We start from the raw sequence: 23,853 nt of genomic DNA, 5'->3' as shown, positions 1-23,853 counted from the left end.
TTATACACAAGTTGCTTATGTACATGACTGGTACCAATTTTGCTGGCTAAAAATAACAGAGAAGCACCATGGTGTAGTGGAGAGAGAGCAAGCCTTGGAAACAGTAAGACCTGGGTTTAAGTTCTGCTTTTGACGCATATAGGTTGTGTGGCCCTAAGCAAATCACTTAACCTCTCAGTACTCTAGGCAAATATCTAAGACTTTAAGTTGAAGAGGAGCTGATTTTCACTGGTAGTGAGCTTCTTCATTTGGGAGTTCCCTATGCCAATAAAATTACAGGTCCATTCCCTATTCCTAAACTACAACTTATTAAAATCCAGGATATTTTAAGAGCATAGCATAAGCCCTAATTTTAAACCAATATTTAAAAGCTAGGTCATATCAGGAAAAAAATATGTGTTATTTTAAGTACTTGTTCCCTGAGGCACTTTATTTTATTTAACAAAGACCCACAAGCTTATTGGCGATTTGACGTTATCCAAAACATAATCCTCAGCATTATGTAAACATAGTATACTGATACCAGAAATGGAATTGCATTTCTATCATCAAGAGCTTCTGTTTTTCTCTTGAGATAACTTTAGAGAAGTTATTATATTTTTAAAGTCCATAAAATTTTATCAATAGATCGTCAAACCAACCTCAAGCACAAGATGGGATGAGAAGATGCATCTATCTCAGAAGCAGGGGAGAATAGTGAAAGGATCTTCAGCTATCCAAACAGCTGCTGGCATGCTTTCTTCTAAATGGAGGACAGCTGAAAAATTCTTGACTTTACTGTTTATTTCATTCTTCAAAAGGGGGAGGAAGCAATGTGGGAAAGTGCTGGTCTAGACTAATTAAAGCACTAAGGAAAAACTGCTTGCTGAAGTAGAAATGATAATAATCCCAGGAGAAAGTGGCAAATCTATGATAAAGAAGAAAAACAAAGCCTAGCATATGGTAGGCCCCCTAGATTTTAGGAGAGCAGATTTCAAGATGTTCAGCAAAATGATAGGTTGGACCTCTCGGTCTAAAATTCTGCATAAGTCCACCCAAGAAGACAGTACAAACACAAACAATTTTGATAAAGAAGGGGACTATCTGAAGAGAATAATGTGGATGGATGTCCAAGGAACTGTGTACTAGTCAACTAGAGGACCAAAAAAAAAGTGTATAGAAGATGAGAACAAAAGCAAGTAGCTTAAGTTGAACAAAATTTTTTTAAACAAAAGTGTCAGGAACACTCTAAATCAGAATGAGTGCAGACTGGTGACCCAGCAACTCAGGCCACTCTCTAAGATGATAAATTACAGGACAGGTGCAGATTTGCAAAGGGATGTTTTCTGCTTTTAGCAGAATTTAAATCTAAAGCTAAAATCACTGCTTTTAGAGCAGTGATTATTAAGACAGCTGAGTTTTCATCACGAAGAATTCGTGAAGATTCATCTTTTTTTGACAGGGAAGGTGACTGATGAATCAGAGAAATGCTGTAAACCTGGTATAATTGGATTTCAGCACAGCATTTAAGAAAGTCTCTCATTCAGTCCTCGTGGACAGACAGATGGAAGGATAGGGGCTAGATAATCAATAGAATAGTAGGGTAATAAATCAAGTATCCATTAAGTTATTATGTGCCAAATACTGTGTAAGCTACTGCGGATACAAGTGCAAACAATGAAACAATCCCGACTCGTGGGAAGCTTACATACTAATGGTAAAGACAAAAAGTACATACAAAACCATATATAGCAGAAACATAAAATTAACAAATACAAAATAGGTAAATATAAGTTGGTTGGGAGGAAAGGTACACTGGTGGCTTTCTTAAGAAAAGGTTTCTTTATGCCGAAAATGATGCTTGAACTGTGTCTTCAAGAAGAGATGGATTCCATGAGGCAGAGGGCAAAAGATGTCCGTGTCCAAGGTACATGGGATGGCCAGGACAATGGCAAAGGTAGGACCGTGAAGTTTCATGTGTGAAGAACAGAGAGAAGGCCAGTTTGGCAGGATCAAAGTAGAGGAAGGAAAATAGTGTCCAACGAGGCTAAAAAGCTAGGTTGGTGCCAGGCTGTGAAGGGGAGTTTTTATCTGATTCTAGAGGCAACAGGAAACCACCACCGGAGATTACTGAGAGTAGAAGAGTCACATTCTCAGCTCTGTGTTTCAAGAAAATTACTTTTGCAGCACTGTGTATGACGCACTCTAGTGGTGGCAGACTTGGGATTCGGAGACCAATTAGGAGATTATTGCAAGAAATGATAAAGGCCTGAACCAAGATAGTAGCCACGTGCATGAAGAAAGGAAAGGGTTAGATGTGAAATACATTGGGGAGATAGATATGGCAAGATTCAGTGATTGGATATATGGAGTGAAGGATAGTAAGGAGTGCAGGATAAAGTAGAGATCAGGAATCTGGGAGACTGTAAGGATGGGTGGTAACTTTCACAGAAATAAGAAAGTTTAAAAGAAAGGAGACTGTGGTTTGGTTTTGTTTTTTTAATGGGGTAAAGACAATGTATTCAGTAATGGACGTATTCAGTTTAAAATGTGTAAATAAAATGAGGACTGATTGAAGGACCAGAACCAATGAGTGAGTACTCATTGATTAGTCAATTTCATCTCAAAAAGAGTTCTCTAGTGATACACCCATCCTTGTGCTTAAAAAAAAAAATTGCCAGGAAAGAATTTTATAAAGGAATAGGTGACACGTGTATCAGATTTACATAAAGCTGAAGGTAATACCTGACATTTTAGATGACAGTCTGAATTAAAAAACAAAAATAAAGATGTATAGCCAGACTAGAACAATGGATTAAATCTCATAAAATAAAATTTAAGAGGGATAAATGTAAAGTCATGGGATTGTAGGATGAAGAGCTGGAAAGGATCTAAGAAACTTTCTAGAACAACCTCCTTAAATTCTACCCTTGGGTTCCAAAAAAAAATCAACTGTGTAAGTATAAAGTGGAAAAGGCATGGCTAAACAATAATTCATATGAAAAAGATCTTCAGGTTGAAGTGGAAAGAAAGTACAACATGAGTTAATAGAAGAGAGTAGAAAAAAAGCTAATGACATCAAGCTTCCACAAAGAAAAGGATCATGTCCAAGCCTAGAGGAAGAATAGTTCATCTACATACTGCCCTCAGCAGGCTACAATTGGTGTGTTATGTCCACGTTTTTTGGAAGCACACCAATCAACTGGCATGGATCTAGAGAAAGATGACTGGGATGAGAATCAGTTGTGGAATTAGGGATACTTTAGTGGGGGGGGAGAGAAGAGAAGCATATTTAGGGACTATATGATCCTTGTATTCAAGAGCTATCCTGTATAGCCTTGGATTAGTGTTCTGCTTGTTCTGCTCAACCCCAGGAGTCAGGGAAACTAACCTCACAGTGGGGTTATGGGTATAAGATGCAAAGAGGAAAAATTACAAACTACAAAATTACAACTGATGTAAGAAAAACTTTATTACAAAAACTTCCTATCAAAAATTGGCATGGAATGATCTAAGACAACTCCAAAAGACTCATGATAGCTAGCAAATGCTATCCATATCCAGAGAAAGAACTATGGCGTCTGAATGCAGATAGAAGCATACTATTTTCTCTTTTTTTGTTGCTTTTCGTTTTTTACTTCTGTGTCATGATTTTTCTCTTTTGTTCTGACTCCTCTTTCACCACATGATTAATGTGGAAATATATTTAATATGATCATACACGTATAGCCTGTATCAGATTGTATACCATCCTGGTGATGGGAAAGGGAAGGGAGGGGGAAAACTTAAGAACTAAAAATCTGATAAAAGTGAATATTGAAAACTAAAAATTAATTAAATTTGAAAAAGAAAAAAAATTGGCATGGGCTGTCTCAGGACATAGTGGATTCTGTACTAACTGAAGGATGGATGATGACTTGTCAATTGCATTGTAAAAGAGATTCTTGTTCAAGGAAAGATTGGACTAGATCATCTGAGGTTTCTTGAAACTCTGAGATTCTGCTCAATCTCCTCCATAAAACCTTTGAAAACTAATGGAGAAATGAATACTGCCCCTGGATTCTACTTTATTTGAAAATAAAATCCCCATCATACTCTTCATTTTCTATCACAAAAAAAGGCTTGCACCACTGCATACATACATATTAATGTCTATTCAATGGTCTCTGAGTATATATAACCTTTTACACATTTGTTCTTATCAATGTCATAGGTTGTAGACTATAAATTCTTTAAGTTCTTGGGATTTATCAATTATATCTTTTCCTCTAGCATATTCAGCATAACATCATGCATAAGGAATAAGTCGTGTAATGAGGGCTTTAAAAAGAATTACAGTCTTGGCATATAATATATCAACTCTTGATAAAGTGTGTGTTAAGAAATGTGAACATGTCAAAAGATGTAAAATTAGATGAGATATTTAGGAAAAAACTCACCAAGTAGGATATATATTAAAAAAAAACCCACAATATCCTAAATCTTTCCTTAACCTGCATATATATTGCCAATTTTCTTTAGCAACTGCAGTACAAAATACAAAAATCAAGTCTCTGAATGATTTCAATGTATTATAAAAATGTAATAGTTATTTTCCTAGTCATTAAAAAAAAAAAAGATTTACTGATGGCATTAAAAAGGAAAAGGGGAGGAACCTGGGTCAGACTGTCATTGCTCATGCTTTCACACAGGTCCAGACCATAACAAAACAAAACAACTTTCCCTAACAGTTTCTTTTCCACTTCAGTTTACCTTATTTTCAACATATTGCTTGTTTCCTCTCTACATGAAATGGCTTCTTTCCTTTCAGTGGAAGGATGACAGCATTTTATAACTAGAAGGGGCCTTATAGACCCAGATCAAAACTCACTGCCTCAAAAAAAAAAAGCCTCCCTTGATTAATACACCACCTCACTCTGCCTAGTCACATAATCCATGTCTACTCAGCACACATATATACAGTCAATACTAGGTTACATTGCATGGTTTTAAATGTTGCAATTTAGTTATTCCCTGCTTCATTTAAATATACTTTTGTCTCCTTAAATATAAGGTCTTCTAGGTGATTCTAATCTTTTATACCTTTCTCCCTTTTGAATGCCATGCTAAATATCAAAATGTCGCATAGGCCATAGTAATTTTTTTAAAATGGTTTGATAAAGAATTTGTTTTTATTGTTGTCTCTTTTTCATATAATATGAAGACTTATTTAGGAAAGTGTCCTTGCTAAAGGGACAGAGTCTTTTCCCTACTATCTATAATAGTCTTCTATCCTTTCCTACCCTAGAAAAAAATCTCTAAGGACAGTATGGAGTAAACTGTTATCTCTGGAGTGTTGAATTGGAAACAAACAGCTATATAAAGCAGCAGAAATTCCTCAAGATCCTACAAAGTATATTGTGAAAAGAAGATAAACTGTGTGCCTGTGTAGTGGGCACACTATATTAATTGATACTGTAAACTTATAGAAGAGTGGGGATTATTTTTAAATAATGAAATTCATTTTTTAAATGTTTAAGGAAAGAGTGCAGGCAGAGTCAATATAAATATTGAACACTGTACCAAAAAAACAAACAAACCCCAATCCTTATTTCCGCTTAATTTCTCAAGATATTTTTCAGTTATAACCAAATTTTAGTGCCAATAAGCCCCAGGTATGTGAGTAATTAACAACAAAAATTTTTCTTGACATATTTCTCTAAAGGTGGAACAGCAGAATAAGCTTCTTAGAAGTTTCAAAAGTTTGCAGAAAAGAGCTTTGAAATCTTTTGAAATGAAAGGAAGAACAAGTCAAAATAAAGAAAGTAGATTGTAGTTTTGAACAATGTAGAAAGCATGAGGGTCAAAGTAAAACCTGAACCTGGTCTCGTTGGTCTTGTTAACTAAAGGTAATTTAAAACTTGCAAACAAATTACTTTAAAATTTTTATTTTTAATTATGTTAAAACAGAATGATTATACAATATCCGATTCTCTTCCCTTTTACCAACTTCCAAAATAGAGCAGAGAGAAAATTCAAGAAATCTGATGATTTTCCATCAGGGAAGCCTTCCTTAAAGAGTCTACTCTACTCAGACTAGTTTCATCTCTTCACATCTCATCTTGCCAGGTTTTTTTAATCTGAAAAAATGCATCTGGATTTCAAATGACACAATAGACTTTCTCCCTCAATGTCTGATTAAGCAACCAGAAAGGAAAATATTTCCTGGCTATCTTTCTGAAGGCTTTCCATACTTGCCACATCCTCACAAAACCCTTAATGTGATATAGCAATATCTCTATTAAGGAAGAGGGTGCATTCCAGTGACATATGCTGGGGTTAGAAATTTCACTTCTAGAGGTTGAAAAAAAAGGTGGGGGGGCAGGATGGGATAGCTTTTCAGGTTTAAGGATTCACTTCCTTGTTTTGTGTAGGAATGGAGCTTCTTCCTAGAAAAGGTTTTTCCTCTCTAGCCCCTGGGGTGAGGGTGGGGGGGTAAGGAAGAGAGAAAGGGAGTGGTCCAGTCTCTTGGGTATAGTTTCTCCCATTCTGTGACCTCCGGAGTAACTACCCCAAAAATGAGTAGGGGTTGAAAACCCTGCAGCTATGCCTATAAGAGGCCTCAGTTTGAGAAACCTCACTGCCTCTCCCTCTCAGCCACTAACCCTGTGTCCAGCAAGAGCCTAGAACTTTCTCCATCTCACTATCTACCCAGAGTGCTGTTAAAAGCATAATTGTTTGCAGGGAATTTGTTAATTAAGATATGGTATATCATTACTTTCCTACTAAATTCATTTTTAAAAATCTTCCATTTCTATATTAGTATTAGGAAAAGCTACCATATGCCTGGTTTTTTGAGGTTAAGGTGATATATGATGCAAAAAAAAATGGAATTAAAAACAAAGTAGATATGATATACAGGCTGTACAAAATGCATTTAACCTTTTCTGTTGGTTTGGGAAATCTGACCTCTATTTGCTAGCTTGGCTTTATTAAAGTGTTCAGTAATGGGTACAGATATCAAAGGACTGCTTTTTTAGAACTGACAAACTGCGGTGAGAACTTGACTAGTCTAAATGCCATCAAAATAACAGATTTCCTTTTCAAGCACTAGAGCCCAGTCATAGCTTTGTTTGTTTGTTTGTTTGTTGTTTTGGGGGGAAGCAAGAAAGGGAGGGGAGGGAAACACCAAAACAGCCAAAGAAAATGAGTGTTTGGGCCTTAGTGCTATGACTCAGGAATGCTGTACGACTGGTGACTGCACAACCTTCTCTAGCTGATTTCCTACTAAAAAACTGGATAGCCCAGCAAAAAGCAAACGGGGTATCTTCTGAACTAGATGCAAAAGCCTCTTTCTCCTAAAAGGATTCAAGGAAACAATTTAGTTCCTTAAGATGTTTAAAACTAACATGTGCGCCAGGCTCTCCAAACCCTGGCTGGCAGCCCGATTCCATGCAAGAACTCCGAAAAAGCCGGAGATGATGGGAAAAAGTGTTAGGTTCCCCACAGACTAAAGCTCCAAGTTTGAAATCCATTTCGATTCTGTTCAACCAACACAACCATAGGTGCCAAGTTGCTTATTTCTCATTGTCCTAAAAGAAGGGACTGGGCCAGCGGAGGAGGGTAGGGTAAGAGCAAGATGGAATAGTTCCTGGCTTGCAGCTGGAAGAAACAGAAACTGGAGGAGGGGGCGGGGATGGGGGGAAGGTGAGGCCTGGGGGCTGTACCTCAGGACCGTAAAAGATAAGAGGGGTGAGGAATACCCAAAGGGTGAGGGGTGATTCAAAGGGTTTGGATTCCCTTTCCATCTCCTGGCTCCCGCAAATGCCAAAGAGCACCTGAACCAGTCGCAAAGCAACAGGGGGCTGGTGAGCACGGCTTCAAGGAAAGGGGTCTGTGTGACCCCCGCCCGGAGATGACTGGGAGTAGTGAAGGGGTTCACCCGCCACGCCCCTCCGCCTCCTTCACCAGCATCCCCCCCAAACAATCCTTAATCTGCGTGGCACCTAGGAGGGGCGGGACGGGGTACACATTCACTTCTGCAGCTGCGCTTCTTACCGGTGATGTCCAAGTAAATGTCCTCCTGCTCCAGCTCCACCAGGTCCTGTGAGGTCGAGTTCCTGCTCTTCTTGGCTCCCAATAAGTCCAGCGAGCTCTTGGTGTTGGAGACCTTGAGCCAGCTCGAGGATTGCCTCTCGTTCTTCCGCTTCATGGAGCCGAGCGCGGTGCGTCCAGGGACCCACGACCATTGCCCTTAGCTCCCGCCCGTGAGGCCGTAGCCGTCGCCAGCCCCGCACCAATGCACTCCAGAGGAGGAGAAAAAGCAGGGGGCGGGAGCGAGGGGGTGGGGAATGGGAAGCAATGGTGCTCGGTGGTAGTGGCGTCGGTGGTGGCGTTGGTGACGGTGGAGGGGTTCTGGCGGTGGTGGTGGAGCTGGGGGGTGGGGGGACAGCTGCCTCCGCAGTTAGGTGGGGGGAAGGAGGAGGAGGAGGAGCAGCGACAAGCAGAAGGAAGTGGTGGAGGAAAGAAGAGGAGGAGCCCAAGTTAACGCTCCTCTTCACACTACAGCCTCAGCTACCAGACTAGGAAGCCCCTAGTTCGCCACCGCCTCCTTTTGCCCGCAGCCCCCTCGGCGGCGGCGGCAGCAGTAACAGTAACAGCGGCAGCTCCTCCTTCTTCTCCTCCTCCTCTCTTTAACCCGCCCCCACGTTCCCTGCAGCTTGAAGGTGGTGATGATGGTAGAGGGCTGCTTTATGATGGTAACACAGCAGTTATTAAGGCTGCTACAGCCCCGGTAGGTGAGAAGGTTGAGTGCACCGGGGCCAGCAGCTACTGGGGGTCCCCTGGAGGGGAATTCGGTGGAGTTTCATTCACAAATAATGCCCACAGCCCTAGTCTAGTCCTGCAAACCAAGGCTTCTCATTGGCCAGGGACATGTGACGTCATGGAGACGTGGCCTCTTACCCACAAGTAGCTAATGACGCCATAGAGATAAATATGGACAGTCCCACCAATCAGGGATAAAGAGTGCCCTCGATGCTACAATGAACTGACGCTCTCAGCCTCCATACGTTTCTTCTCTATTCCCCACTCTACCCCCAACTGTGTTTCTAAAATTCCGTCATGTTTCCCCTGAAACTTAATGTTTCCGAAGTGCCCGCCCACAAATACTTTTTTGATTTGTGCAAGTTTTACACACCCCCTCGACGGTAATGATATCTATATCTACATCTTCATCTGTACCTACACCTACATTCATATCCATATCTATCTAATTATCTATTATATATCTGCTTGAGGGGTTTATTATTCCAAAATAACTTTCATGGTTTTGCCTTTCTAATCCAGTGAACAGAAGTTTTGCAGTAACATTTTAAGAGAAAAGAGCAAAAATTAGTTTAAAATTCTATATTGTTTTCTTCAGTTTTATGCTCAGCATGATTAGAAGTCTCCTCTCCCTTATCTTAAAACAATGTGACCTCAGCAAATTAACTCATTAAAAGGATTAATGAGTTAATCAAAAACTCTTTGACATTGTTCTTACCCCAAGTCTTCCTTATCAGTGCATAAACTGAACCACTGAATCACATTGACCTTGTTACTTCTATTATTGCTGGGGGAAGGCAGCCCCCTAGAAAAGAGTTGAATAAGTATAGGGACCAGTTGTACGCTCCATGCCAGGGACCATGATGTATGGACAGCTGAGGATTAGGGGGTCAGGGAAGGACAAGTCTCTCCTCCCCCAATCATCACCCTGGGAAAAAGTCCCAGCACCCAACCCTAATTATAAACTCCGTTTCTCTGTTCCTTTCACTAGTTTAGAAGTGTCTCTTCTCAATCCTTTCTCTTAGCAAATTCATTGAATTACCACAACCTTTACTGCACATATATGAAAATTGCTTCCAATAATGAGGATAGGATCTAGACCCCAAAAAGGAAAAACCCTGGACTTTCCCACAAGGCCAAATCTCTGGCCATTCCCTTGAAACTATAATTCCCATCAATTGGCCTTTCATTGTGGCTACACCCAATCTCCCAATTCTCCTTTACCTTAGACCTAGACTACTCCATTGTCTTACCTTCCTATGGCCCCAGGCCACTTCCCACCCTTAATCCCATCTGGGCTCCATTCTCCCTTGGCCACATGGTCCAGGTCCCTGAAGTTGTATTACCTCATAGACTACTCGGCCACTCCTAGATCCCTCCCATAGTCTTTTTGTCCCCGTTGTCTCCATTAAGATGCTCAGATTTTTACAATCTTGCCAATAGCTCACAGGTGCTCAGATTCCTTAAGAGTCTGGCCAATGTGGCAGATCCTTAATAAATCTTGTCTTTGGCTGAAACAAGGCTTGGGTCAAATTCTTTCGGGCAGGACCTGCGTGTCATGATCTTGGGGTCCCAGCACCCCTAAACCTTAGACCCCATCATAGATATATATATATATATGCATATATATAGATATATGTATATAAACTTCGTCCTATCTTCTGTGTTCCACACCTAGATTTCCAACTGTATGCAGGATATATTCCTATACGCCTCAAGCTTACATCCAAAACTTATCTTTCCCCAAAAACCTACTACTCCTTCTCACTTTATTTTTTTCCAATAGCATCACCATCCATGCAATCTCATGTTTGAAACATTTATATTACCTTTCACTTGTTCCTCTCTCCCTCTGCTCTCCAATCAGCTAACAAGCAAACCAACAATAAAAGGGGAATGATAACAGCACCTACTTCAGGGGGTTGTTGTGAAAAATAAAATGAAATAATATTTGTAAAAAGCATTTAACACAGGGCCCAGCACACAATAGGTAAGTACTGTATAAATGTGTCTTCCCTCCCTTCACTATCCAAGTCATGTTGATTCTGCCTCTACAATAACTCTTGCATCCATCCTTTCCTCCATATTCCACTTTTATTAGTCTATCCTAGTACAGGGTAGACTTGACTTACCTGCCCCAGACTATTAAAACTTCCTAATATTCTTTTCAATATTCAGTGTCTCCTTGCCTCGACTTCTAATTATTTTACACTATGACAGTCTAATCTTTCTTATACACAGCTCTGCTCAAAACCTCTTGGTATCACAGATTTAGAGCTGAAAGGAAACTTGGAGGTGATCTGGTCCAACCCCCTCATTTTATACATAAGGAAACTGAGGCCCACAAAAGTGAAGTGACTCTCCTAACGTCTATTTCTTGCCCACTAACCAAAATTTACATTTACATTTCTTAGCTTGTTATTCAAAGCCTCCCAAAATCTGACACACCTGATGGGGTTGGGATCTGGGCCCCAGAAAGGAAAAACCCTGGACTTTCACACAAGGCCAAATCTGGCATTCCCCTGAGGCTATAATCCCATCGACTGGCCTTTCATTGTGGACCTCCCTATGGCCCCAGGCCACTTCTCCATTCTCCCTTGGCCACATGGTCCAGGTCCCTGGAATTTTATTACCTCATAGACTACTAGGCCACTCCTAGATCCCTCCCACAGTCTTTCTATATATAAGGTCCATCTTGTCTCCATTAATAAATCTAGCCACTGCTCAGATTCCTAAAATCTAGCCACTGCTTAGATTCTTATAATCTAGCCAATAACTTACTAATGTTTTGCTCCTTAAGAGTTTCCCCAATATGATGGATGTTGTAATAAACCTTGTCTTTGGCTGAAAGAAGACTTGGGTCGAATTCTTTCGGGCAGAACCTGCATGTTGTAATATTGGGGTTCCAGCACCCCTGAACCCTTAAACCACATTACACTCACCCCCTCCTCCCATCTTTCTAGCTTTATTCCATACCATTCCATACCATTCACCTTATCTCACTACTCTAAGGGCTAAGTAAACTACATTAGGAGGTTCCTTCCTGCCTTGGTGACTTTACTAACATTGCTTCTTATACTTTCAATGTCCTTCCATCCTTTTCTTTGGCCTGTTGAATTGTTACCTAACTTTTGAAGTCCACCTTAAATGTGGTCTACTCCATAAAGCTTTCCTGGTCCCTATGGTGGTTGATTCCCTTTTCCTTTCTTGGAAATATCACTTTGAACCTCTTTTACTCACTAAGCATGTATTATTCTGTATTAGTTATTTGTAGGCCATCACTCTTTACTAGACTGTAAGAGCAAGAATGGTTTTCTAATTTAAACTTTTTATTTCTTACAGCACCTAACACAGTATCCTGCACAGAAAAGTAATTTTATTAATGTTTCCTGAATGAAATAGAATGTTTTTTTGATAGGCAGGGGTGAAGGGGCAGAGGATAGATCTGTAATTTCTTCAGTGTGGGGACTTCCAAGTGTGGACACTTCCTGTACTAATGTACAGTCTTCTGGTAATGTACAGTCCAAGAGAGTTACCTAGGACACAAAGTGATGAAGTGATCTGTCATCCTCACACAGTATGTGTATATGCTAATATGTGTATAAGAGGCAATACTTGAACACAGGTCTTCATGACTCTAAGACCAGCTCTCTACGAATTACAGCAGCTGGTGACACAGTGGCCATAGCAAAGGGTCTGGAGTCAGGAAAACCTGAGTTCAAATCCAGCCTCTGACAGTAACAGCTGTGTGACCCCAGGCAAGTCAACTTCACCTGTTTGCCTCAGTTTCCTCACCTGTAAAATGGGGATAATAATAGCACCTACTGACAGGGTATAGGCCCTGGAAATACCACCCTCCAACTTCCTTGAACTTTCCCACATGGTCAAGTCTCAGGGGTTGGCCTGAGGCATGATCTCAGTAATCCTCCCAACTGGCTTTCATTGTGGATACATCCAATCTCCCAATCACCCCTGGCCACTTGGTAACAATTCTGTTACCTCTGACCCAGCCCAACCTTCATTGTCTGTTACCTCCCAATCACCCCTGATCACTTCCCACCCTTAGTTCTATCTAGACTCCATTCTCCCTTGGCCACGTGGTTCAGGTGTCCAGCCCTTCTCTGTTACCTCCTAGTCACCTCAGACTACTTGGCCACTCCTAGATCTTTCACACAGACTTACTGTATATAAGATCCATCTTGCCACCATTAAAGGGCTCAGATTCAGTCTGGCCCCCTTGCAACACAAATGCTTAGATTTCTTAAGAGTCTGGCCATCAGGGTGGATTTTTAGAATCACACACCCACCTTCTATGGGTGTTCTAATAAATCTTGTCTTTGGGCGAAAGAAGGCTTGGGTCAAATTCATTCAGGCAGGATCCATGTGTCGCTATTTCAGGGTCCTAGCACCCCTAAACCTCAACATTACCTTACAGGGATGTTGCAAGAATCAAAAGAGATAATATTTGTCAAATGCCTAGAACATAGTAGGTGCTAAATAGATGCTTATTCCATTCCCTGGTTCCTATACTGATGAGGATGAGAGCTAGACCCCAAAAAGGAAAAGCCTTGGACTTTCCCACGAGGCCAAATCTCTGACATTTGCCTGAGACTATAATCCCATCAACTGACCTTTCACTGTGACTACACCCAATCTCCCAATTCTGTTACCCTTAACCTAGCCTAGGCCTCCATTGTCTTACTTACCTGTGGTCCCAGGATACTTCCCACTCTTAATCCTAGCTAGGCTCTATTCTCCCTTGGCCATGTGGTCCAGGTCCCAGGTTTTCTGTTCACCCCAGCTTGCTGGCCACTGCCATTCAGATCTTCCTTAAACCCCTCCTCCAGTCACCTCAGACTACTTGGCCACCCCTAGATCCCTCCCACAGTCTTTCTGTATATAAGGTTCATCTTGTCTCCATTAAGGTACTCAGATTCTTAGAATCTAGCCACTGCCTCACAGACTCTCAGATTTGTAAGAGTCTGGCTAATATGGCGGATCTTTAATAAACCTTGTCTTTGGCTGAAAGAAGGCTTGAGTTGAATTCTTTTGGGCAGGATGCGCGTGTTGTGATCTTCGGGTCCGAGAACCCCTAAACCTCTAGACCTCATCAATACCAGATTGCATCTCCTTATTAAAGTTTTAGTCTCAAAATGAGGGCCCCACTATGTCACTCCTTTACTCATTAAACTCCAATAGCTCCCTATTGCTTCCAAAATCAAATTCAAAAATGCTCTTTTTGGCATTCAAAGCCCTTTATAATCTAACACCCTCCTACCTTTCCAGTCTTCTTACACTTCCTCGCCATCTTATACTCTTCAATACAATGACCCCAGCCTCCTAGGCTGTTCATGAACAAGATACCTCTAGGTTCTAGACATTTTCTTTGGCTTACCCTCATGGGATCAGACTAGATTGCTTCTGAGGTCCCTTTCAGATCTTGGCCTATAATCCTAAATACAAAATTTATTCAAAGTAAATATAAAGTAATTGGGAGGAAAAGGAAATGCTAATAATTGGGAGATAGGAATGGCTTTCTTGGTGTAGGAGGAAGCATTAGAACTGGGTCTTTCATGCAGCCTGGAAGCAGAAATGAGGCAGGACAGGGTCTTGGGCAGAGGAACAGGATGTACAAAGGCATGGGAGAAGGAGGCAGGAAGTTGTGCATGGGGAAGCAAAAGGAACCATGCCAGTCTGGCCAGAGTGTGGAGTATGTGAGAGCTAACGATGGGAAAGGTCTAGAAAGGTAAGTAGGAACTAGATTGTGAAGGTCTTTAAGCGCCAAAGAGAATTTATATTTTATCCTAAAGGTAATAAGAAACTGATTTAGGACCATCAGTTTGGCAGCTATATGGAGGATAATTTGAGAGGGGAGAAGCTGGATGGAGAAAGAACAATGAAGAAGCTATTATAGTAAACCAGGTGAGAGGTAATAAAGGCCTGAACTAGTGTGGTCATATTTGTAGAGAGGGAAGGATATGAGAGATGCTTTGCATGTAGAATCGATAAGACTTGGCAGTTGATAGGTTGTGAAGGAGTCAAGAACGACTCTTAGGTTGTGACTAGATGGCAAGAAGAGTCAAAACTATGACTTTTTTGGGGGCTTCATCAAAGTTTCAAAATGAAATCCTCCCTAGCATGGCCTTGTACAGGAAATCTTTAAGGAAGAGATGGGAGTTTGGAGAAGCAGATTCCTAGTTAACGGAAACCTAAGCAGAAAAACAAAACTGGAGTCTTATGCATGTACCTCCCTCATCTTGGGGGAGGGGAAGAAGTGGGGGAGTTGCTATATCCGGAACAAATACTACATGACTGCCACTCTGTGGGTTTTAGAGTGAGTAGACAAGGCACATATTTCCTTTTTCCATTTTCTGAGGCTGTGTGTTGTAATGACAAGAGCACTGATTTTAAAGTCAGAGGACTTGTATTTGAAACTTCACTCCTTGAATAAGTCACCTAAACTCTCTGATCTTTGGTCTTCTCATTGGAAAATAAGAATAACAATATGTGCCCAGCTTACCTCACAGGATTATTGTGAGAAAAGCTCATTAATATAAAGAGTTAAAAAAAATTATTTATTTATTTTTAGTTTCAGCATTCATGTCCATAAGATTTTGAGTTTTAAATATTTCCCCTTCCCACTTCTTTCACACCCCCCCAAGATGGCGTACCATCTGCTATAGGCTCTACTTAAACATTCATATTAAGCATATTTTCCCATTAGTCATGATGGAAAGAACAATTAGAACTAGTGGGAGGAACCATGAGAATGAAGCAATAAAACAAAACAACAAAGGAAAAGGAGAGCAAATAGTATACTTCCATCTGCATTCAGGCTCCCTATTTCTTTCTCTGGGTGTGGACAGTTGGATAAATCCTAAGCAACTTTATAAATGTGAGCTATCATTATTAAGGCAGGTTCAAATAAGCAATGGTCATATAGTAGAAAAGAAATGAAGGGTCCACGTTTCCCATAAAAATGGTAATCAATTGCTGAATGCTATAAATTTGCAGAGGATTATAATTTAACCAAAAAGGAAGAACAGTTCTGTTAGTATCTTAAAAAATACTTTGTGCATTGTTCTAGCTTAATCACATGGAAGAAAAGATGCTATTCAGGAAATATATGACTGCAAAAGAGATAGGCCTGTCATGTAGTGAGAATGAATGATGAAAGATACACAGCTGGTGCTGCACTGGTATGTACCTAATGTTAAAAATCAATCAATGGTGGGGCAGCGAGGTGGTGCAGTGGATAGAGCACTGGCCCTGGAGTCAGGAGGACCTGAGTTTAAATCTGGCCTCAGACACACAACACTTAGCTGTGAGACTCTGGGCAAATCACTTAACCCCAGCTGCCTCACCAAAAACAAACCAACAATCATGAGCATTATGCTAAGCAGTGGGCATAAAAAGGCAAAAAAATAACATAATCTCTACCCTCAAGGACCAGATAGCCACCTCCAGACATCAGATATATCTTATGCAAAGGCCATATTCAAGGACATAGATAAGAGTCACACAGGATGAGAAGACATGGATAGGTTGCAATCTGTATTCCTGGGGAGAACACTTACCTTGATGAGACTCAATGCCCCCCCACACACACACACACATTAGATCCATTGAAATATAACACTACTTTTTTGGAATACTTTCCCAATCTACACTCCTAAGGGTTGGATCTTCAGAAGGATCCCTACTGTTGGATTATAGGGATAACCCTTTGGGTCTGCATTCCTAACTTTGAGCCCTTTGGCTCATGAGCCCCAACCAGTGGTTGTCATATTAAGTAGGCCAATGGACTTAATCTGCTCTTAACAAAGGCATTTCCTCAAATGGCATAATTAAGAAAAGTAGTTAAAGGGGCAGTTAGGTGGCTCAGTGGATAGAGTACCAGCCCTGAAGTCAGGAGGACCTGAGTTCAAATCTGGCCTCAGACCAAACACTTGACACTTACTAGCTGTGTGACCCTGGGCAAGTCACTTAACCCCAATTGCCTTTAAAAAAAAAAAGTAGTTAAAAAATATTCCTCCCATAAACCTGAGTTACATTTTCCCATAAACATACACAACATCCATGGAAAGAGCTCTCCAACTCTAAGTATAATGGTAGTGAGGCACATATACATGTGCATAGAAAAGGTGACTCAAATTCCTGGTGCTATAGTGGCTAGAAATTCTTCCTTTTGTTGTAGATTCCAGGTGCAGCTCCCCTTGGGTAGAACACTTCTACTCAGTTGGGTTTCCAGTTCCTCTCCATAACTAGTTTTTTTCTTTGCTGACAAGTAATCTGCTCCTAGAAGCTGCTTTCTTCTTCAAGTGACTAATTCTGTTTCTCCATGTGTTTCTAGATACATGAGTTTGCTTGCTGAATTGTGGTTTGAACTTTTTTGGATTCTCAAATTCTTGAACTGAAGGGTAGTATGTCTACTGCTCTATGGTAAGACAGTATGACTGATTAGTGTAAGAAAGACAGAGAAGTAACATCCCCCCTTTTCAATGGAATTATATTATAGTATTCTGGCTTAATCAATCACTCTAAGGCATACACACCTAGATAATGTGTAATTAAATGTCTCTCATATGAAACTAGTTGCCAAAATAACATTAATAAAAATGGAAAAAATAAAAATGGAAATCCTTGAGATTCAGACTTTTTTTTTTAATCTAGTTGAGCATCTTTATTTGGTGGATTTTATGCCTGGAGTTCGGATTTTAATGCACTCTTTATTGCCTCTTGAGGGAGAAGTCTGCCATCTTTAGCATACTTAGAGCGCTCCTGGTTTTGATTTTTTTCTAGTGTTCTCAGTAAATATGGACTTGGTGTACTTTAAGCTCAATATGAATTAATAGGGTGATAAAGAAATCTGAACAATCTGTGACTCCATCAGCACTGGAAACTCCTTCCACTAAATTCTATCACAACTAGTCTAATGCCACAAATTAGTAAATAACCCATAGGGAATAGTCTGAGAAACAAGGAAATGAAATGGCTAGCCAGGATCATATAGCTGAGAAGTATCAGAGGCAGAATTTGAACCCAGATCTTCTTGATTATAAGTTCAGCACACTATTCATTGTACCATGCTGCTGCTTCTACCAACAGCATGACATGGGAGAAAGGGGAAGGGAACAAGTATTTATGAAGCTTTTTACTATGCACCAGGCTGGCTAGGTGGCCCAGTGGATAGAGTGCCAGACCTGGAATCAGGAAAGATTCCTTTTTGTGAGTTCAAATCCAGCCTCAGACACTTATTAGCTATATGACCCTGGGCAAGTCAGTCACGTAATCCTGTGCCTCAGTTTCCTAATCTGTAAAATGATCTGGAGAAGGAATGCCAAACCACTCCAGTATCTTTGCTAAGAAAACCCCAAATGGGGTCAAGAAGAGTCAGATACTACTGAAAACAACTGAACAAGAACAAAAATTTGCCAGGCACTGTGCTAAGCATGCACAAATATTATCTCATTTGGTCCTCATAGTAATCCTGGGAGGTAGATGGTATTATTAGCCCCGTTTTATGGTTGAGGAAATTGAGGGAGAGAGAAGTTAGGTGACTTGCCCAAGGGCACACAGCTAATAAGTGTCTGAAGCTGAATTTGAACTTAAGTCTTCCTGACTTCAGGTGCAATGCTTTATCCACTGTGCCACTGAAGCCAAAAAAAATTAATGTAAATTTAAACTGCATTAAGAGAGATATAGTATTCAACATTTTGCTGGTGAAAAGGCCCTTGGTACTATGTCCTTGTTTGATCACAGACACTGGCCTCTTTACTGTTCCTCAAATATAACATTTTATCTCCCAATTCTATATTTTTACTGACTATCCCCCATGCCTGGAATGTACTCCCTCTTCATCTCCACCTCTTAGCTTCCCTAACTTCCTGTAAGTCCTAGTTAAAATCCCACTTTCTCCCAGGAGTCTTTCCTGATTCCCCTCAATTCTGGTCTTCCCCATTAGACTATAAGCGCCTTCTTTGAATCCCCAATGCTTAGCACAGGACCTGGAACATAGCATGTACTTAATAAATGTTTCTCGAATGACTGACTGAGTTCAGGGTGCCATATTTTAGGAAGGACATTAATTAGCTGGAGAAAATTCAGACATGGATAGCCAAAATAGTGAAGGGTAGAGAGAATAACTCCATGCTATATGCCTCATCAAAGGCAGAGTTGGCATGACAGCTTTGGAGAGGCATTCTTATGCCTCCTTTGAGAAACCCAGAAGGCAGAAGTTGGCAGAGTTGCATAAAAGTAAATCTACACTTCATATATCTATAATCCAGGTTTCAACTGAGGTGTTTTGGGAGCTGCTGCTTGGGCACGACTCCTAAATGAGTAGAGAATGATGATGACTCAGTGCTGTGTGCCTCCTCAAGGAGCAGACTTGGAAAGGTCAGCTTTGGAAAAGAGAGGCATTCTTCATACTTTCTTTGAGAGAGGACTTGTGGTTCCAGATACACTTGGGAACCAACTCCAGGCACATGGAAAGAAAGAGACACATTTGAGAGGGCAAGCATATAGGGGAGGGCTGGCTCTTCACCTTTCCCTGATTTCTATCTTGCCTCCCTGGAGACTTCAAAAAATTTTCCTTTGGAGGGATGCCTGAGACTGTCGGTTAAACTGAGATCCATTGCTCTCCGTGGGAGAGCTCATTCACTCTATGTATTTTCTGCCCCCTCCTACCTTTTCAGTCTTCATACACCTAACTCACTCTCATGTATTTGGAGATTTAGTGTCATTTCTCACACAAAAGATGCTCCACATCTCTTGACTCGAAGACTTCCTTCAGAATAAACTGGAGATAATCAACAGAGGGAAGGCACTAGTGTTAAGTGGGATTAGGAAAACTTCTTATGGAAGATGGGATTTTAGCTGGGACTTGAAGGAAGTTAGGGAAGTCAGGAGACAGAGATGAGGAGGGAGAAAATTTCAGGCATGGAAGACATCTAGTGAGTCCCCAAGCAAAGAGTGAATGACCACTGACTGTCAGGTATGTTGTAGAGGAAGAAAGGAAGGAAACAAGGATTAGTTAAGTGCCTTCTATAGTCACTGTGTTAAATGCTTTACAAATATCTTATTTGATCCTCACAACAACCCTAGGAGGTAAGTGCTATTATTATTCCCATTTTACAGTTGAGAAAACTGAGACAGACAGTGGTTAAGCGACTTGCCCAGGGCCACATAGCTAGTTAAGTGTCTGAGGTTGATTTTGAACTCAGGTCTCCTGACACTAAGCTCAGTACTCTATCCACTCCATCTGTCGTAGAGGAGATTTCCTATCCAAGATAGGTTGGACTACCTGGCTTCTGGAGTACATTTCAGCTCTGAGATTCTGTGTTTTGGGAAAGAAAATGAAAATTTATTTTTTAAACAAATGTAGGTTGTAACAAGCACAGGGAGTGACAAATATTGAACTCACTTCCAGTCGAGTACATGTTTCTTAAATGAGCCAATCAAGCATCACACAGAGAGCAACTTTGTTTCATTATGATAATGAACTAGCTATAATAATAGTATATTATATAAAATATATATCATAACTATAATAATACTAAAAGAAGAAGAACTAACTGACCAAGAGAAGTGAGTTCTCAGTTTCAATTTACCCAGGCAGCATTTCACATTTGTTTGTCTCTGGGTTCCTTGGGGAGCTGGCTGATTTTAAAATCTGGAGCAATCAGTCAGCATTCATTTTTGTGCCTAATATGTAGTCATATCATCCCAGACATAGAAATATAGGATTTAGAACCAGAAGGGACTTTAGAGAGCATTCTGTTCACCACCTCCCACCTACCCCCACCAAAAAAGCCCACACTCTTCTACAGATATCAGGGATCCTTAGAGAGGCAAAGTTACTTGCCTAATGTTGCACAGGTAGTCAGTGGATAAGTTGCGATTGGAACCCAGGATGTCTGACTTCAAAGCTACTACTCTTTCTACTATACCATAGTAGACATTTTCAATTCCTGCAAGGAGTTTACAGATAAAAGAGAAAACAAGTCTGACCTCACTTGCTTGCTCAGAAATCTTCAGTGGCTGCCTATTGCCTCTAGGATAAAAGGAAAATTGCTCAATAAAAATAGCTAGCATTTATATATTGCTTTGGGGTTTACAAAGTGATTTAGAAATACTATTTCATTTGATCCTTTGAACAGCCCTGAGAAGTAGGTGTTACTATTATCCTCATTTTATAGAAAAGGAAAGATTAAGTGAATTTCCCAGCATCACACAGCTATTGATTATCTGAAGCCATATCTGAACTCAGGTCTTCCTGACTCCAGGTCCAGTGCTCTATCCATTGTGCCACCTAGCTGTTCCTGGCAGTTCAACCTGGCATTTAAAGCCCTCTGTATAGGGGCAGGTAGGTGGTACAGCAGATCGAGGACCAGACCTGAAATCAGGAGGACCTGAGTTCAAATATGGCCTCAGATACTTAGCACTGTGTGACCCTGGGCAAGGTACCTAACCCTGATTGCCTCCAAAAAAATACAATAAAAATATTTGAAAGCCCTCTATAATTTGGTTAGGACAGTTGGTATTCATGTGAAGTGTTGGGAAATGGTTTTTGGCAAGAGGAGAAAGAAAAGAGCCTGTGGGAAATGAGATAAGGAAGGAGATTAGTAATCATAGCATGAACTCATTTGAGGTTATATATCATAAATTTGTAAGAATAAAGAGCAGGGATGACCTTTGGAGATGTTGTTGTGGTGTAGTGCAAGGAGGTAAACAAGAACTGCTCTCTAGTGAAATCTATTCACTATAATAAAAATTTGGTTTAAAAAAAAAGCCAGTTCTATCATTGACTATCTCATTGGGTTACTAGAGTATTAAAATATGTCATTATGGTTCTCCTCCTCCCTCCCTTGCTTCTTTTTTGCCATTTTGGCTTGTTCCTCTTCCTCATCCCATGCTCTAAATGTGGATATAGGCCAAAGACTGGTCCTTGGCACTCTGGTTTTCTCTCTAAGAAAGCTCATTTACTTTCACAATTTTATTTATTACCTCCATCTGGGAAGCTTACAAATCTCCATCTCCAGACCTGACCTCCATAGATCCACATCTCCACGCTTGATGACTATTTTCCCTCGGATGTACTGCCATCAGTTTGAACTCGACCTGTCTACAACCAAACCCATCATTTCTTCGCCCAAAAACTGACTGCCCCTTTGGACTGAGTAACAACCCATTTTATTTTGCCTTTGGGAGATCCCATCTGGAGTATTATGTGATGTTTTGGGTGTCAGGTTTTAGTAAGGACATTGACAAGGTGCTACATTCGAGGGAAGGGTGTCTAGGATTCAAGAAGAACATAGGCCATGGTAAATGAGAATTATTTGAAGCTAGTGGAATGTTTAATTTGGAGAGGAGAAAACTTTGACATGATAGATATCTTCAAATATTTGAGGGCTTGTTAGGTGAAAGAGTAATTAGATTTGTGTTTGGCCTCAGAGGATAGAACTAATAGCAATGAGTAGAAGCTGCAGAAGCATATTTAGATTGGATGTAAGGACAAACTTTATAATTGTTCAAAGTAGATCAAGTGAAATGTGCTGCTTCAGAAGGTGATGTGTTTCCTATAATATAAATTCTTTAAGTAAAGAATGGATGACCATTCATTGGGGATGTTAAAGATAGGATTCTTATTCTGAACAAATCAAATTAGACCGTCTCTGAGATTAATAGCAAAGTCTGACTTTCTGTGATTCTGTGGTTTTACCATTTCTCTCAGTGGTACCATTATTTTCCTAGTCAACCAGGTTAGAAACCATGGAGCCATTTTTGATTTGTCCTTGACCTTTGCATCCAGTTAGTCACCAAGTCCTGTCAATTCTCTGTTTACAATATTGTTTTCTTTTTTGTCTTTCCTTTTCCATTCCCATTGTTACCTATATAGTCTAGACCACTTCATAGTACATCTACTCCATTGCAATAATTATCTAACTTTTCTCTGGGTCTTCAGACTCTTTGGGACTGGAGCTGGGTAAGTAGTTCAAAAGAGCTGAATTCTGGTCCTGGTTTCACCACTTCCTAGTCATATGACATGAAGAAATTTTCTTCATCCTCCTGTGCTATGATTTTATGCGTAAATTGGAGAAGATACTATTCTAATTACTTGAATTCAATTAAATGGATCAAATTTATCTCTCAGGGTTGTCATAAGAAAAAAGGTTTGTAAACTGTCAAGCACAGTGTAATCTAGGTGTCAGATCCAAGCCAACCATGGAAGTTCTCAATAATTAATACCCACTTTGGTCTACCTAAATTTAAAAGCACCAGGAAACTCAGTTAGCTTGCAACCAAGTTATTTAGTTGACTCATCTGCTGGCAAGCCTTAGGCTCCCAATGTCATTGAAAAATCATAACATTTACTAACAACCGAACCGAGCAGTAAAGCAAAAGAAAGTAATCACAGCTTGAATTCCCAGTTAGAATTGCCTTACTTTCCCCAGAGTAAGTCAGATCTCCATTCCCTTCAAAAACATACAAACGCAAAAGGAGATGTTTGAATAATTACTCTGCAGCTGGAGTCAGCATGGGGTCAGCTTAGGAGGGTGGCTAGAAATTTCAGCGGATGCAGTATTGGCATCAATGCTCGGATCACCAACTCTTTCATCTGGCAGCTATTAATCTCTTGTAGATGGGAAAGTTTCCTCATCATCCTAGGTATTTCCATCATCCCTAGTGATGGGGTCCAAGTACATCAATGCTTTTTTCATTCCCACTTTCCTCCTGCCTCTTTCAGCAGTCTCTTATTTAGTACCTATTAACTATAAGCTTTTGACTCTGGGAAATGTTATCTTCTACTCCTATTGTTGTTCAGTGGTTTTAGGAGTATCTGACTCTTTGTGACCATATTTGAGATTTTCTCAGCAGAGATACTGGAGTAGTTTGCCATTCCCTTTTCCAGCTCATTTTATTGATAAAGAAACTGAGGCAAAATAGGATTAAATGACTTGCCCAGAGTCAGACAAGTAGTAAGTGTCTGAAGCCGGATTTGAACTCAAGTCTTTTTGACTCCAGGCCTGGTGTTCTATCCATTGCACCACCTACCTGCCTTCTATT

At 40.4% G+C, this 23,853-nt stretch overlaps 1 protein-coding gene across 7 annotated transcripts in view; it reads right to left on the bottom strand.

The window, feature by feature from the left end:
• The window catches only part of CDC14B (cell division cycle 14B), a 148,666-nt gene that overhangs the window by 95,771 nt on the left and 29,042 nt on the right, over window positions 1-23,853 (bottom strand). For 6 of the 7 annotated variants that reach the window (XM_027874676.1, XM_027874673.1, XM_027874674.1 and 3 more), the window contains exon 1: window positions 8,017-8,257. The exons of the other annotated variant lie outside the window; for it this stretch is intronic. In XM_027874676.1, coding sequence (XP_027730477.1) covers window positions 8,017-8,170 — 154 coding nt within the window. In that variant the 5' untranslated portion in view covers window positions 8,171-8,257. Of the gene's footprint in view, window positions 1-8,016; window positions 8,258-23,853 lie in introns of those variants that run through there. 7 annotated transcript variants of the gene reach the window in all.

The sequence above is a fragment of the Vombatus ursinus genome, unplaced genomic scaffold, assembly GCF_900497805.2.
Source record: "Vombatus ursinus unplaced genomic scaffold, bare-nosed wombat genome assembly UNPS02014807.1, whole genome shotgun sequence".
In the NCBI taxonomy this organism is placed as follows: Eukaryota; Metazoa; Chordata; class Mammalia; order Diprotodontia; family Vombatidae; genus Vombatus; species Vombatus ursinus.
This window is presented reverse-complemented; position numbering and strand designations above follow the sequence as displayed.